The sequence below is a fragment of the Bos indicus x Bos taurus genome, chromosome 4 (assembly GCF_003369695.1).
Source record: "Bos indicus x Bos taurus breed Angus x Brahman F1 hybrid chromosome 4, Bos_hybrid_MaternalHap_v2.0, whole genome shotgun sequence".
In the NCBI taxonomy this organism is placed as follows: Eukaryota; Metazoa; Chordata; class Mammalia; order Artiodactyla; family Bovidae; genus Bos; species Bos indicus x Bos taurus.
The window spans coordinates 6,330,281-6,343,418 of NC_040079.1; the positions used below are offsets into that span (position 1 = coordinate 6,330,281).

A 13,138-nucleotide genomic window follows, 5' to 3' on the forward strand; every position below is an offset into this window, starting at 1 on the left:
GACCCAGAGGTGCCCACCCCTGTCTGCAAGCCACAGAAGAGGAGAGTTTCCTTCCCAGGTCGGGAGGGGACTCGATGGAGGTTGGGGAACACATAGAGAGAGGGTCAGGTCTTTGAATCCTGGGCTGGAGAAGACTGCCAGTCTTGGGGGGAAACTGCCCAACGTTGCCCAGTGCCAGAACCAGCCTGGTGTCCTGCCTCGTCTTGGCAGCAAGATCACATATCTGCACGACTCCCTCCGCCCCCAGCCACTGCCCAGTCCATCCCAGCCCCTTCCCATCCTGGCCTGGGGGGTAGGGGAGGGTCAGGACTGAGGAGCCAGAGACAGCCAGCGACCCTGTTGCCCCCTCCAGCCCCTTTGGCAGCAGTGACCCGAGTGAGGGAGCTGTCCGTCTGCTGGGGCCTCCTCGGCCCTCCTCCTGGCCCTGCTCCCGCTGCTGCCTCTGGCTCTCTGGGTCTCTGCCAGGTCTCCAGCCCCTTGGCCTTGACTCCAGAACCTTCCCCCAACATGCTGGGCCCCTTATCTGGCAGCCGACCCCCACTCCCCCCCACCACCGCCCTCTCCCCTGGCCCCACCTGGAGCCCTGCCTGCCACCCTGCTCCCGCGTGCCCACGGGGTGTGCTGTTTGTTGTGTTGTGGGCTCTGTGTGTGTGTGTGCGCACACACGCACGCGTCTGTGTGTGCCAGTGTGCGGGTGTGTTCCTGGGCTCTCTGGTCACCGGGCAGGCAGTCTCTCTGTTTCTGGGTGTCTGTCTGACTCTGGCCGGCGGGGCGGGGGTGTTGAAGGGCCCATTAATCTGCAGTGACAGGCCGGCTGCCGGGGGCCGGGGGAGGGGCGCGGGCTGCAGGAGCGGCTGCAGTAGGAGCCCCGGGCGGGGGCCGCGGGGGAGGGGGCCTCCGGCCGGCCGGGCGGGGTGGGGGTGGGGACCCAAGAGGAGGAGGGGCCGGCTGGAGGAGCTGGAGGTTCCAAGAGCGCCGGGCGCCGGCTGCTGGGCTGGCAGCGGGCAGAGCGCAGCTCCCGGCCGTGGGGCCCGCACCGGGGTTGCGGGAGGAACCATGGGCCGCCCTAGCCAGGTGGGCTGCTGGCCACACTCCCTGCCAGGGTGACCCCAGCCCTGAGGCCCAGCCCCGGCGACCCTGGCCGCCAGGCCAGAGGCTGCCCTGGGAGCCAGGCCGCCAGCCTCTGGGGTGCAGGTGAGGTGCTGGCGTGGGCCCTTGGGGCCCCAGGGCAGGCAGGCTGGGGGGAGCCAAGTCCTCCATGGCGGCCCCGTCGGGGAAGGCGAGCAGGACAGGGGTCCTGCAGCCCAGGGCCCAGAAAGGCCGGGTGAGACGGGCCGTGCGCATCTCCAGCCTGGTGGCCCAGGAGGTAGGTGTTCCCCCCAGCTCCCCTCTTCCCCCCGCCCCCCACCCTCCTGCGGGTCCAACGCGGCTCTGAGGGCTCTGGCTCCAGGTCAGGAGAGGGCTTCCGAGGTGCAGGATGGTTTTGAGGGCGGGGAATCCCCGGGAGCTGTGGCCCGGCCTGTCCCACTCTTGGCTCCAGCTTGTTCTTCTCCAGTCCCGCCGGGCCTAGGTGGACAGTGTTTGTCTTGCCAGGGCTTCCTTCCTCCTTGGCCTTCCTGGCCTGGCCTTCTAGCTGGATACACGGAAGGAGGAGAGGGGAGAACAGGAAAGTGTGTGCCCCAGAGAGCTCGGCGGGGAGCTGGGGGTGGCGTGGGGCGGGGAGGAGGGGAGCCACTCCGGCTTCCACCCCACCTCCCCTGGTGCGCAGGCAGCAGCTGGGCCTGGCGCCCAGGCCCGGGGCCCCACCCCGCTAGCACTCTGTGCCTTGGGGGTGGACTCTGGGGGTGAGGGAGGCATGGGCTGCTTCAGGGGTCTGGGTTTGGGGGCTGGGGGTCAGAGGCCACTGGATGAGCGGAGAGGGTCGTCTGAACCAGGCACCTGGTCCAACCTGAAGAGCTGGTTGTTCCCCCGGGCTGACAGCTTGGTAGGCACCTCTGGGGAGCCACCTCTCCACATTCCCCCCACCCAGGGGCAGCGGGGTAGGGTGAGGGGCTCTGTCACAGAGCCAGGGGCCAGCTCAGGATGGCAGGGGGAGCTGGAGGCGGCTCAGGGTGCGGTCTGAGCACCCTTACCTCTGTTGCCGGCACCTGAACCCTCTGCCTTGGCTCTTGCGCTCCCCCCAGTGCAGGGACAGGTATGGGGCGGGGGTGGATTCTCTCAGCCACAGGTTGAGCTCAGGTTGAGCTTAAAAGAGCTTTAGCATTCTGTGTGACCGTGGGTCAGGGGAGGTTACACGCCCACCCAAGTCCAAGGCGGTGTGCTGAGCTGTTGGCTGCAGACTTGAGCTGGGCCGGGGCCTGTAAGATGGGGTCTGTGGGTCCCGGGCTGGTGCCCTGGGCTTCCCCCGGCGTGTGCTTGTGCCTGGGGCGGTGCTGGCCCTGCTGTGGGCGGATGCGGGGGGTGGGGGGGGCAGGATCACATTTATCAGGTGTGGTCCAGCCCAGGGGGCCTGGCCACTCAGTGGGGTGAGGAGCCCCTGCAGGAGCCTTCTTCTGCCTCCTGTCTGCTGGGTCCCTGGTCAGTTCTGTTTTTTCAACCCTCTCTTGATCCCAGGAAGGTCACTGCCCCATGTTCTCTGCCTTAAGGAGCGAGTGGCTGGGGCTGAAGTCTGGGCAGAAGTTGGGGCCTCGAAGCCACAGACTCCTTCCCCTGCCCCAGACCCCATCGCGTGCCTCCAGAGAGCCCCTGTGGTTACCCCCGGGGTGGCCAAACCCCCAGCCGCAGCCGGTCTTAACTTCCAGTTACTTCTGCTAAGGAGGTGCCTTCCAAACAGTCCATCTGTTTGTAAGGGTGGTTCCAGGGGGGGTCCCCAGCATGAATGTGAATGGGAGTCTTTGGGGCTCCACCCCCTCCCCAGGACAAGGCCTGAGGATGTGGGCCCTGGCATTTTGTGCTGTTCCTGCAGGGCCGGCAGCCTTGGCTCTTAAGGGGGAGGGTGGGTGAGGCCTTGCACCTGGCTGCCCAGGATGGCAGAGCCAGGCTGGGAGAGTTTGGGGATTGCGTGGGGGCAGGGGGAGGCCCCAAGGGGACAGGCCAAGGCTCCCAGGGTGGCGTGGGAAAGCTGGTCACAGCTCTTCCTAGTTTGGCTTGGGGGTGGGGGTAGGTGTGGTGGCTGCTGTCCGCAGATCTGGGTGGCGTGCCGCCTCTGCCTGAGTGATGAGGGGCAGGATGAGAGATGAGCCTGGGTGGGCTTGGGGGTCATGTCTGAGTGGCGGCCCCAGGCAAGGGTGAGTAGGGAGAGGGGAGCAAGTGTCATGGTGTCTCCTCTCCTGGGTGCCAAGGGACCTGAGTCTGGGTGGCTGGTATCCTTGGGTCAGTGGCAGGAAGGGATACTTAGGCCCTCAGTCCCTGGGCCACCAGCAACGGGACTTGCAGGGAACCACAGTGACTACCGCTGTTTACATCGCCCTGGGCTGGAAGCTGTAGTCCTTGGAGCATTTGCTGGCAGACACAGTGGTGTATATGGGACGTGTGTGTGTGTGTGTGGTTGCCATGGGGGTGAGCAAGGTGGAAGTTATATCCACAGCTGTGGGTCTGTATCGCTGGTGGGGAGTCGTGCTTGTGGGCGTTACTGTGAGGTGCCCTGGACTCAAGAGCCAGCCAGGAGGCCACATGGGGAATGGCAGTCAGCAGCCATGTCCACGCGGTTGAGGGTGGGCTGGGTGGGCCCCCCTCCTACACCCCCCCTCCTACAGATCCCCTCTTACACCCCCTCCTCTTACTCTGCTTGGCCCCTTCTCTGAGGGCCCAGCCCAGGCGTCACAGGGCCTGTGGCCTGCCCTCCCCCGCCCCACCCTTCAGCGCCACCTTCCCCGCCCGCCCAGGTCCTGTCCCTGGGGGCTGACGTGCTGCCGGAGTACAAGCTGCAGGCGCCCCGCATCCACCGCTGGACCATCCTGCACTACAGCCCCTTCAAGGCCGTGTGGGACTGGCTCATCCTGCTCCTGGTCATCTACACCGCGGTCTTCACCCCCTACTCAGCCGCCTTCCTGCTGAAGGAGACTGAAGAGGCGCCCCTGGCCCCTGACTGCGGCTACGCCTGCCAGCCACTGGCCGTGGTGGACCTCATCGTCGACATCATGTTCATCGTGGACATCCTCATCAACTTCCGCACCACCTATGTCAACGCCAACGAGGAGGTGGTCAGCCACCCCGGCCGCATCGCCGTCCACTACTTCAAGGGCTGGTTCCTCATTGACATGGTGGCCGCCATCCCCTTTGACCTGCTTATCTTCGGCTCTGGCTCCGAGGAGGTGGGCTGGCCAGGAGGCATGGGGGCAGGGGGGAGGGCAGCAGGGGGTGGGGTGAGGGGGTGGCAGACGCACGGGGCCCCCAGCTCAGCCCTGCCTGCACCCCTTTCCGTGCGAGCCGCTTCCTGGTTGTAAAGGTCCAGGGGCCCCGCCTTTTCCCAGTGTGTCTGTCCAGAGTGGCCACTGCCTTCTGATTCATATGAAAAGGCCTTGAAGCCGGTGGAGCTCTGGCTAGGCACCTGAGGGTGGGTGCACCTTTCTGAGCCCCAGTTGTTTCATCCTGGTTGTGGGGAACTGTGAGCCATTTGTTACTGTGAAGTGAAAGTGTTGGTCGCTCAGTTGTGTCCGACTCTTTGTGACCCCATGGACTGTAGCCCACCAGGTTTCCTCTGTCCGTGGGATTCTCCAGGCAAGAACACTGGAGTGGGTTGTCATTCCCTTCCCCAGGGGATCTTCCCAACCCAGGGATTGAACCTGGGACTCTTACACTGCAGGTGGATTCTTTACTGTCTGAGCCACCCGGGAGTGGCACAAAAGGGGAATGGGACTCTGCCGGGCACAGCAGGTGGGAGGTGCTCCTACTGACATTAGGAGGAGGTTCTGGGGAGAGTCTTTGGGGATCTTCCCTCTGCTGCCTCCGAACTGAGGGCTGCAGTGCCGCCCATGCTTCATCCATCACCACCCCCACTTCACCCCACTGATTATCTGCTGCTCCCCGTAGCTGATTGGGCTGCTGAAGACGGCGCGGCTGCTGCGGCTGGTACGTGTGGCCCGGAAGCTGGACCGATACTCGGAATATGGGGCGGCCGTGCTCTTTCTGCTCATGTGCACCTTCGCACTCATCGCGCACTGGCTGGCCTGCATCTGGTACGCCATAGGCAACATGGAGCAGCCGCATATGGACTCCCGCATCGGCTGGCTGCACAACCTGGGCGATCAGATCGGCAAGCCCTACAACAGCAGCGGCCTGGGCGGCCCCTCCATCAAAGACAAGTATGTCACCGCCCTCTACTTCACCTTCAGCAGCCTCACCAGCGTGGGCTTCGGCAACGTGTCCCCCAACACCAACTCGGAGAAGATCTTTTCCATCTGTGTCATGCTCATTGGCTGTGAGTGCACCCCTGGGGGCGGGTGTGGGCACAAGTCACACAGGAGAGGGAGGGTGTTAGAGGGGCCCGAGTGGGCGCCCCCCACCCCCCAGGGGCCCCCATCACAGTGCTGGGAACACCAGGGCAGAGGCACAAGGCAGGGGCTGAGGAGCGTGTGTGCCCGGGCTTCTGTGCATGCATCTCACGTGTGTGCTCACACTGAGGCGGGAGTGTGTGTTGGCACTGACCTGGTGCTGGGGTGGACAGGGTCCCTCGGAGGCTGACGGCCCCACTCACCCCGCCCCCAGCCCTCATGTATGCCAGTATCTTCGGCAACGTGTCGGCCATCATCCAGCGGCTATACTCGGGCACAGCGCGCTACCACACACAGATGCTCCGTGTTCGGGAGTTCATCCGCTTCCACCAGATCCCCAACCCGCTGCGCCAGCGCCTTGAGGAGTACTTCCAGCATGCCTGGTCCTACACCAACGGCATCGACATGAATGCGGTGAGGGCCTGGGCTGGGCTGGGGGGCAGGGTGCCGGTGGGGACTCCTCTGGGTTCGCCAGAGTCACACTCCCCCCCCACCCCGGCCCAGGTGGGCCCAGGTAGTGCTGGAAGGACCCTGAGAGGTAGTTACCCTCCCTCTGCCCGTGGAGTTCATTTCCTGGGCAAGTTCTCACTTTGGGGCAGGCTCTGGGTGATCCGTGGTTGATCCACAGGACAGCCCCAGGCAGGAGATGGTCTCCATGCCTCACACACTAGAAGGTGGAGGTGAAAGCAGGGAGGTGTCGTCCCAAGGGTGCACAGTCTGCAGGGAGGAGGGGTGGAGCTGGCGTGGACGCCCAGGGCCTTCCTCCGATAGATCCTGGACGTCCTGGTGCTCCCTGCTGGCTCTCCAAGGTGGGGGGTGGGAGTGGACTCCCAGGAGAGGGCGTCCTGAGCCGCCCCCCGCCCCCAGGTGCTGAAGGGCTTCCCCGAGTGCCTGCAGGCTGACATCTGTCTGCACCTGAACCGCTCGCTGCTGCAGCACTGCAAGCCCTTCCGAGGGGCCACCAAGGGCTGCCTGCGGGCCCTGGCCATGAAGTTCAAGACGACGCACGCACCGCCCGGAGACACGCTGGTGCACGCCGGGGACCTGCTCACAGCCCTCTACTTCATCTCCCGGGGCTCCATCGAGATCCTGCGGGGTGACGTGGTCGTGGCCATCCTGGGTACGGCAGGGACCGGGAGCTGGGCCCGGAGTCCCTGCCGCAGCTGCAGAGGCCCAGCCCTCGAAGGACACAGCCCTGGGGGCTGTGGCCCTGTGACTGCCCACAGGGGCCTTGGGCTCCTTTAATTCACCCAAGCTCAGGCCCTCCCAGGGGGCCGGGGAGAGGAGCCCTACGTGGTGGGGGTGTGGGGCGGGTGCTGCTGAATTCTGGAGGTTTCTGAATTCGGTTCCCCTTTGGGGGTCTCCTCAAGGGCTGCGACACTCTTTGTTTCTTAAAATGGGATCATATCCAAATGCTCCAAGGTAGGCAGTGGGGGAGGTTGTGCGACTGATTCCCACTTAGGGCCACACAGTTCCCTGTGGTACAGCCAACCCTCACTTCCAGAGCAGAGGGAGTCTGCCCCTCTTCCCCTCGCATCCCTTCTTCTCCGCCCTACCTGTGCACGTGGACAGGTGTGCCTGGGTGCTGGGGACTTCCTGCCCTCTGCCTGTCCTCCCCTTGGCCCTGGCCACCTCAGGGCTGATGTGTCACAGTGGGGCTTAATGCTCGTGCCGCAAGCACCCCAAACACCACTGGAACCAAAGTTTTGCTAAACTGCAGTTGCTTTAACTGCATCCCGGTGTTTTCCATTCTGTGCCTGTGCTTACCTATGCTATCCTGTTTTCTCTCAGTAAACAAAATGCTGGTCTTGATTCACTACTGTGTTATGATCTGTAGCTTGAAGAACATGTTCATGGGGGTGCAGTGCTTAGCCAGGGGGTGTTTGGGAATGGGCTTTGGTGGGGGGGGGGCGCAATACCAGAGGAGTTAGAACCTAAGGAGGAAGCCAGGGTCTTGGGCAGAGCTGGGCATCCAGGCTGGAGCTGCTGGCTGGCCCTACAGTAGGTGGGAGGCACGGGTTCCTGGCCCTTCTCCTCCAGGGCACCGCACTGCACCTGTCCTGCCTTTGGGAGCTGGGGGCAGACGAGCTGGCTGGTGCCCCCCTGGCCCTGGGGGCTGGGGCTGAGCAACACGTGAGCAGACTGAGGGGAGGTGCCTGGCCAGGGTGACAATGCACGGAAGACAGGTGCCTGCTGCCTCCGCTGCCGCCCCCGGGGCTGAGCCCCCCTCTCGGTGGCCTCCAGGGAAGAACGACATCTTCGGAGAGCCTCTGAACCTGTACGCGCGCCCTGGGAAGTCCAACGGGGACGTGCGGGCCCTCACCTACTGCGACCTGCACAAGATCCACCGCGACGACCTGCTGGAGGTGCTGGACATGTACCCCGAGTTCTCTGACCACTTCTGGTCCAGCCTGGAGATCACCTTCAACCTGCGGGATGTGAGTGGGCCATGCGGCCGACCGCCCTGCTGGGTGGCTGTCCCTTCGCCGCGGGACCTTCTCTCTGGGCTTGTTTAATGGTATCTGGGGCAGACCAGGTTGTGAAAAGTGCCAGTCTCAGCCCTGGTCCTGCGGCGGAGCTTACACCCCACGGAGCGGGCATGCCCTGTTCCACCTCCACTGGTCATGAGAGGGTCTTCCCCGGGACCGGGCAGGGCAGGTGGACGCGGAAGGGCCCTGACACCGCTCTTGGGTTTCAGACCAACATGATCCCCGGCTCTCCGGGCAGCGCGGAGTTGGAGGGCGGGTTCAACCGGCAACGCAAACGCAAGCTGTCCTTCCGACGGCGCACGGACAAGGGTGAGGCGGGGGAGGGGAGGGGGCGGGGCCCAGGCGAGCCGGAAGGCGGGCGGGGGCGTGGCCCAGAGGGGGGCGGAGCAGAGGGCGGGGCCGGTGGGTCTGCTCCTCCCAGGCCCCACAGACCTTCCGTCCCCTACCATCAGCGTTCCCTTCTCACTCCATCCGTTCAGGCCAACTTGAAATGTCACCTCCTCCAGGAAGCCCTCTTCCACACTCCAGGGCAGGGGCGCGCCTAAGTATATTGGGTCCTCACAGGGCTGGCGTCTTGATGGGCGCTGCTTTGAACCAACGAGGGGAGGAAAGACAGGGCAAAGGAGGGAGAGGTGGCCAGCATGGCAGGGGAGGGCTAGGGCCCGGGGTCCCAGAGAGCCCCGCCCAGCAGTGCTACTGACCCAGCTCGGGCAGCCAGCGGTCACAGCCCATCTGGTCCCGCCCCCGGAGTTCTCAGTCCTCTTGGAAGTGGGTGAGAGCACAAGACAGGATTGGGGACAACCCAGGGCGTCCTGCCCCCGGTCCCCTCCCCTCCCCTTCCGGCCCTCCCCTCCTCTCTGTGCCACCTCCTGCCTTCTCTGAGGCCCGTTCTCTGTCTCCCACAGACCCGGAGCAGCCAGGGGAGGTGTCGGCCTTGGGGCCGAGCCGGGCGGGGGCAGGGCCGAGTGGCCGGGGCCGGCAGGGGGGGCCGTGGGGGGAGAGCCTGTCCAGCGGCCCCTCCAGCCCCGAGAGCAGTGAGGATGAGGGCCCAGGCCGCAGCTCCAGCCCCCTCCGCCTGGTGCCCTTCTCCAGCCCCAGGCCCCCCGGAGAGCCGCCGGGTGGGGACCCCCTGACCGAGGATGGCGAGAAGAGCAGCGACACTTGTAACCCACTATCAGGTAGGGTGAGCCCCCCCACCCCCCTACCTCTGCTCGGCAGGTGGGGCATGGGCTTCTCTTCCAGCCTCAACCCTGCTCTCTGGCTGCAGGCGCCTTCTCAGGAGTGTCCAACATCTTCAGCTTCTGGGGGGACAGCCGTGGCCGCCAGTACCAGGAGCTGCCTCGCTGTCCTGCCCCCGCCCCCAGCCTCCTCAACATCCCCCTTTCCAGCCCTGGCCGTCGGCCGCGGGGAGACGTGGAGACCAGGCTGGACGCCCTCCAGAGGCAGCTCAATAGGTGAGTGTCCAGGGGGACAGGCTAGGAGGTGTTGGACAGGGGAGTGCTGCAGTGTGATCTGTGGGTTTCGGGCAGTGTTGTCGGGTGCCGGTGGGGTGGGGGTTGTTTGCTCCATCTAGACCTGTGCATGTGTACCAGCGGCTTAGCCCTCTCTTTCTGTTCGGAGACAAGCTGGGGCTGCCACACCTAGGATGGAGAGTTGGCCTGAGGGTTGACCAGCTGGCTGTCCACAGGGCGGTCCTGAAGTCACAGTTGCTGGTGTCTCCACTTCTCTGAGACCCAGAGCATCCTCCTCCTTCTCGCCCAGGCTGGAGACCCGGCTGAGTGCAGACATGGCCACCGTCCTGCAGCTGCTGCAGAGACAGATGACGCTGGTCCCGCCAGCCTACAGTGCTGTGACCACCCCGGGGCCCGGCCCCGCCTCCACCTCCCCCTGCTGCCCGCAGGCCCCATCCCCACCCTCACCCTGGACTCGCTTTCTCAGGTGAGTTCCCAGCACCCCCGGCCTTGCCTTTTCTACACTGATTTCACCCCAGGCCTGCTTTGCTGCCCCTTCTGTGGCCTTGGGCCCCAGCCTCCTCCCCTCCCCCATCCCTGCCCTCCTCCCAGGCAGTATTCTTGGAGGAGGAGGAGCTGTGAGCACAGAGCACAAAGCACGCAGAGGCTGGGACAAGGCAGCCCGCAGGCCGCAGGCCGAGTGGTCTGCGTTCCCCTGGGGTCACCTGAAGGGCCGGGTCTACTCAGGGTGCCTGTGTCCATGGCTGCATGTGGAGGAGACTGTTGAGCCCTGGGGGGGCTGGTGGTGGGTGCTGGGTGCCAGTGCGCCCTTGGGACAGAGTCCCACGGCCCTGCTGACACCCCCAGGTCTGACTCTCCACTCGATCCATGACTTTCATGCTTGGCACTTTGCAGGGTTGTCCCGGAGGCTTTGGTTAAGCCCCAGGGTGGCCTTTCCGGTCGGCTTGTCTCCCCCACTGCTAGAGGTGGGCCTCTGTCATCCTTTGTCCTCTCCTGAATGGACCTGTGTGTTCCTGGCCTCCTGATAGGGCAGTGGTGTCTGGGTCTCAAGCTGGGGGTCCTTCGGGCACCCCGAGGTGGCCTGGGCTTCGCTGCCCCCCGCCCCCCAGCCCGGCATCTGCTCCCCTCCCATATGGTGCCTGCTCCTGTTTGCCGACACCAGGGCCCACGTCAGCAAATGTGCCAGTCTCCCTTCACAGCCTCCCCCGCAGAGATCTCACAGCAGACTCGTCAGCACCCACAAAGCCCCTCCCGCCTGCCCTGGCACTCTCCCTGGCCTTCCGAAGCCTGGCCGCCAGCCTGCCTCTGTTTCTAGGTCCCGGAGTCCTTTCGAGACTGCAGGCAGGAACCTTGTCTCTTTTTCTGTCTAGCTTTGGTGCCAGCTCAGGGCCCCTTATTCCGCGTCGGCGTTGAATCCAGCGGCCAGGTTCCCTGGGGAGGGAAGTGGCTGAGGTCTGGGGCTCCCTGCAGGATCAGACAGATGCTGCCTCGGGGTCCCCAGCTGCCCGGCCTGGCTCTTGTCCACCCAGAGCATATACCTCCACGTCCAGTCTTGCCCCCCTCCCTTGGCAGTTGGAGTCCTGCTCTGTCTCCCTCAGCTCTTCTGTCTCCTCCAAACCCCCTCCTGTCTGGCCCCAGAGTTCCCAGACCCTCTCTCTTCTCTGACCCTTTCCCTCTCCCGCTCCTCGACTCTGGGCCCCCCACACTCTTTGTTTTCTCCGCAGGTTTCCCAGTTCATGGCGTGCGAGGAGCTGCCCCAAGACGGACCCACTCGACGCCTCTCCCTGCCGGGCCAGCTGGGGGCCCTAACCTCCCAGCCCCTGCACAGACATGGCTCAGACCCGGGAAGTTAGTGGGGCTGCCCAGTGTGGACACGTGGCTCACCCAGGGTTCAGTGCACTGCCTGGGCCCCTCCCCGTGGAGGCCCTGCCCGGGAGGCCCTGGCCGCCGACGGGAGAGGAATAGGAAGGCACGGCCCCTCCCCCAGCCCTTGGGGGCCCACCTCCTCCTGAGGTCCCCAGGGGCCCGGGTGTGGGGGGGCACAGGGGCAGGGACAGGGCCGGGCAGTGGATGGGGGTCTGTGGTCCCCCCACTGCCCTGGGGCAGTAGCTGGTCTAACTGCCTGGAGGCACCCGGCCCTGGGCCTTAGGCACCTCAAGGACTTTTCTGCTATTTACTGCTCTTATTGTTAAGGATAATAATTAAGGATCATATGAATAATTAATGAAGATGCTGATGACTATGAATAATAAATAATTATCCTGAGGAGACTCCAGTGGTGCTGGGAAGTGTAATAGCTACCTGCTGTATCCTGTGTTCGTGGCCATAGCATTGTGGGCATGGGCCAGTCCGTCTGTGTGCGCCGGGCCTGCAGGGGCAGCTCCAACATCTGGGTGTGGGGTGGGTGCAGTGAGGGGTGCTCCCTTGGGGCTGATACACATCACCTTCAGGGCTTCTTGCCTCCGGAGGGCCCTGCTTCCCTGTGGTCCTGGATTCAGGATGGCAAAGAGTTACCTGGACTGCAATGAATGTAGAGGTTGTCCTAATGAGATGCCGGGCCTGGGGTCCCACACTTCAGAGCCTTGGTGGCTAATGGATTGGCACACTGGCCCCTGAAACTGACCCCACGATGACGGCTGATGCAGCCATGCTCTCCCCCACACACAGCTCTTGAGCCCAGCCCATGCTGTTATATTTGGCCACGTCCCCAACTTGGCCTCGCATGCATGCCAAGTTCCTTCAGTCGTGTCTGATTCTTTGCCATCCCATAGGCTGTAGCCCGCCAGGCTCCTCTATCCATGGAATTCTCCAGGCAAGAGCACTGGAGGGGGATGCCATTTCCTCCCCCAGGGGATCTTCCTGACCCAGGGATTAAACCCGAGTCTCTCATGTCTCCTGCAGTGGCAGGTGGGTTCTTTACCACAAGCACCACCTGGGAACCCTTATCCTGACCTTTAACTCAGCCTCATGTGGATCCTGTATGATTGGGCTCCCACAGTGAACCGACTCTGGGCACGCTGGTTTTCTCAGCTCCTATCAGAGGCCCACTGATGTCTGCCTGCAGACGGGCCTCATCCACCTGCATCCCTTGGTCACCCGTGATCCTGGACCAGAGGAGCTGGAAGTTTCAGGGTGGCTCCTTCCCATCCCTGGAGGAAGAAGTCAGATGTCCTGGGGTCAGTGAAGGGTGGAGGGCATGTGCGTCTGTGCTTGTGTGTGCACGTGCTGCTGGTCTTGTGGGACCACACAGCCTCTCAGAGGAGCTGCCATCCAGTGGCCGAGTCAGGGCAGCTGCAGCCAGCAGGAGGAGCTGATGGGCATCATTGCTGCCCAAGGCCTCCAGGGCCACTTAATCCTACAACCCCCGAGCCTTCGAGCTGGGTTGGTTAACCTTGCTTTGAAGAAAATGCATTATATCTCAGGCCTGGGGTCAGGAGGCTACTGGGAGAAGACCCTGGTCTCTGAGCCACCTGAAGGTGCCCTTTGCCCAGATGGGGTAGGAGAGACGTTCCCAGTGGTCCTGCATCAGGGCCCAGGCTCCCCTCCCAGAGCGTGTGACCAGCAAGGGGCCCCTGTGAGTTCAGTGTGCCCTGGGGTTCGGGACCTGGAAGATGGGCATGGGGCAGAGAGGTGGGGAGAAGGTTTAGACCTCTGGGATGTGGGGAGGGGTGACACAGAAGGGAGC

At 64.1% G+C, this 13,138-nt stretch overlaps 1 protein-coding gene across 1 annotated transcript in view; it reads left to right on the plus strand.

Annotated features, from left to right (window-relative positions):
* KCNH2 (potassium voltage-gated channel subfamily H member 2) overlaps positions 1-11,724 on the plus strand; it is a 35,767-nt gene extending 24,043 nt beyond the window's left edge. Inside the window, 11 exon segments of the mRNA XM_027538602.1 lie at positions 3,885-4,313; positions 5,032-5,419; positions 5,707-5,906; positions 6,360-6,612; positions 7,737-7,930; positions 8,191-8,290; positions 8,887-9,159; positions 9,249-9,435; positions 9,743-9,864; positions 9,867-9,919; positions 11,178-11,724. Coding sequence (XP_027394403.1) covers positions 3,885-4,313; positions 5,032-5,419; positions 5,707-5,906; positions 6,360-6,612; positions 7,737-7,930; positions 8,191-8,290; positions 8,887-9,159; positions 9,249-9,435; positions 9,743-9,864; positions 9,867-9,919; positions 11,178-11,306 — 2,328 coding nt within the window. The 3' untranslated portion in view covers positions 11,307-11,724.
* Positions 11,725-13,138: the final 1,414 nt, after the last annotated feature.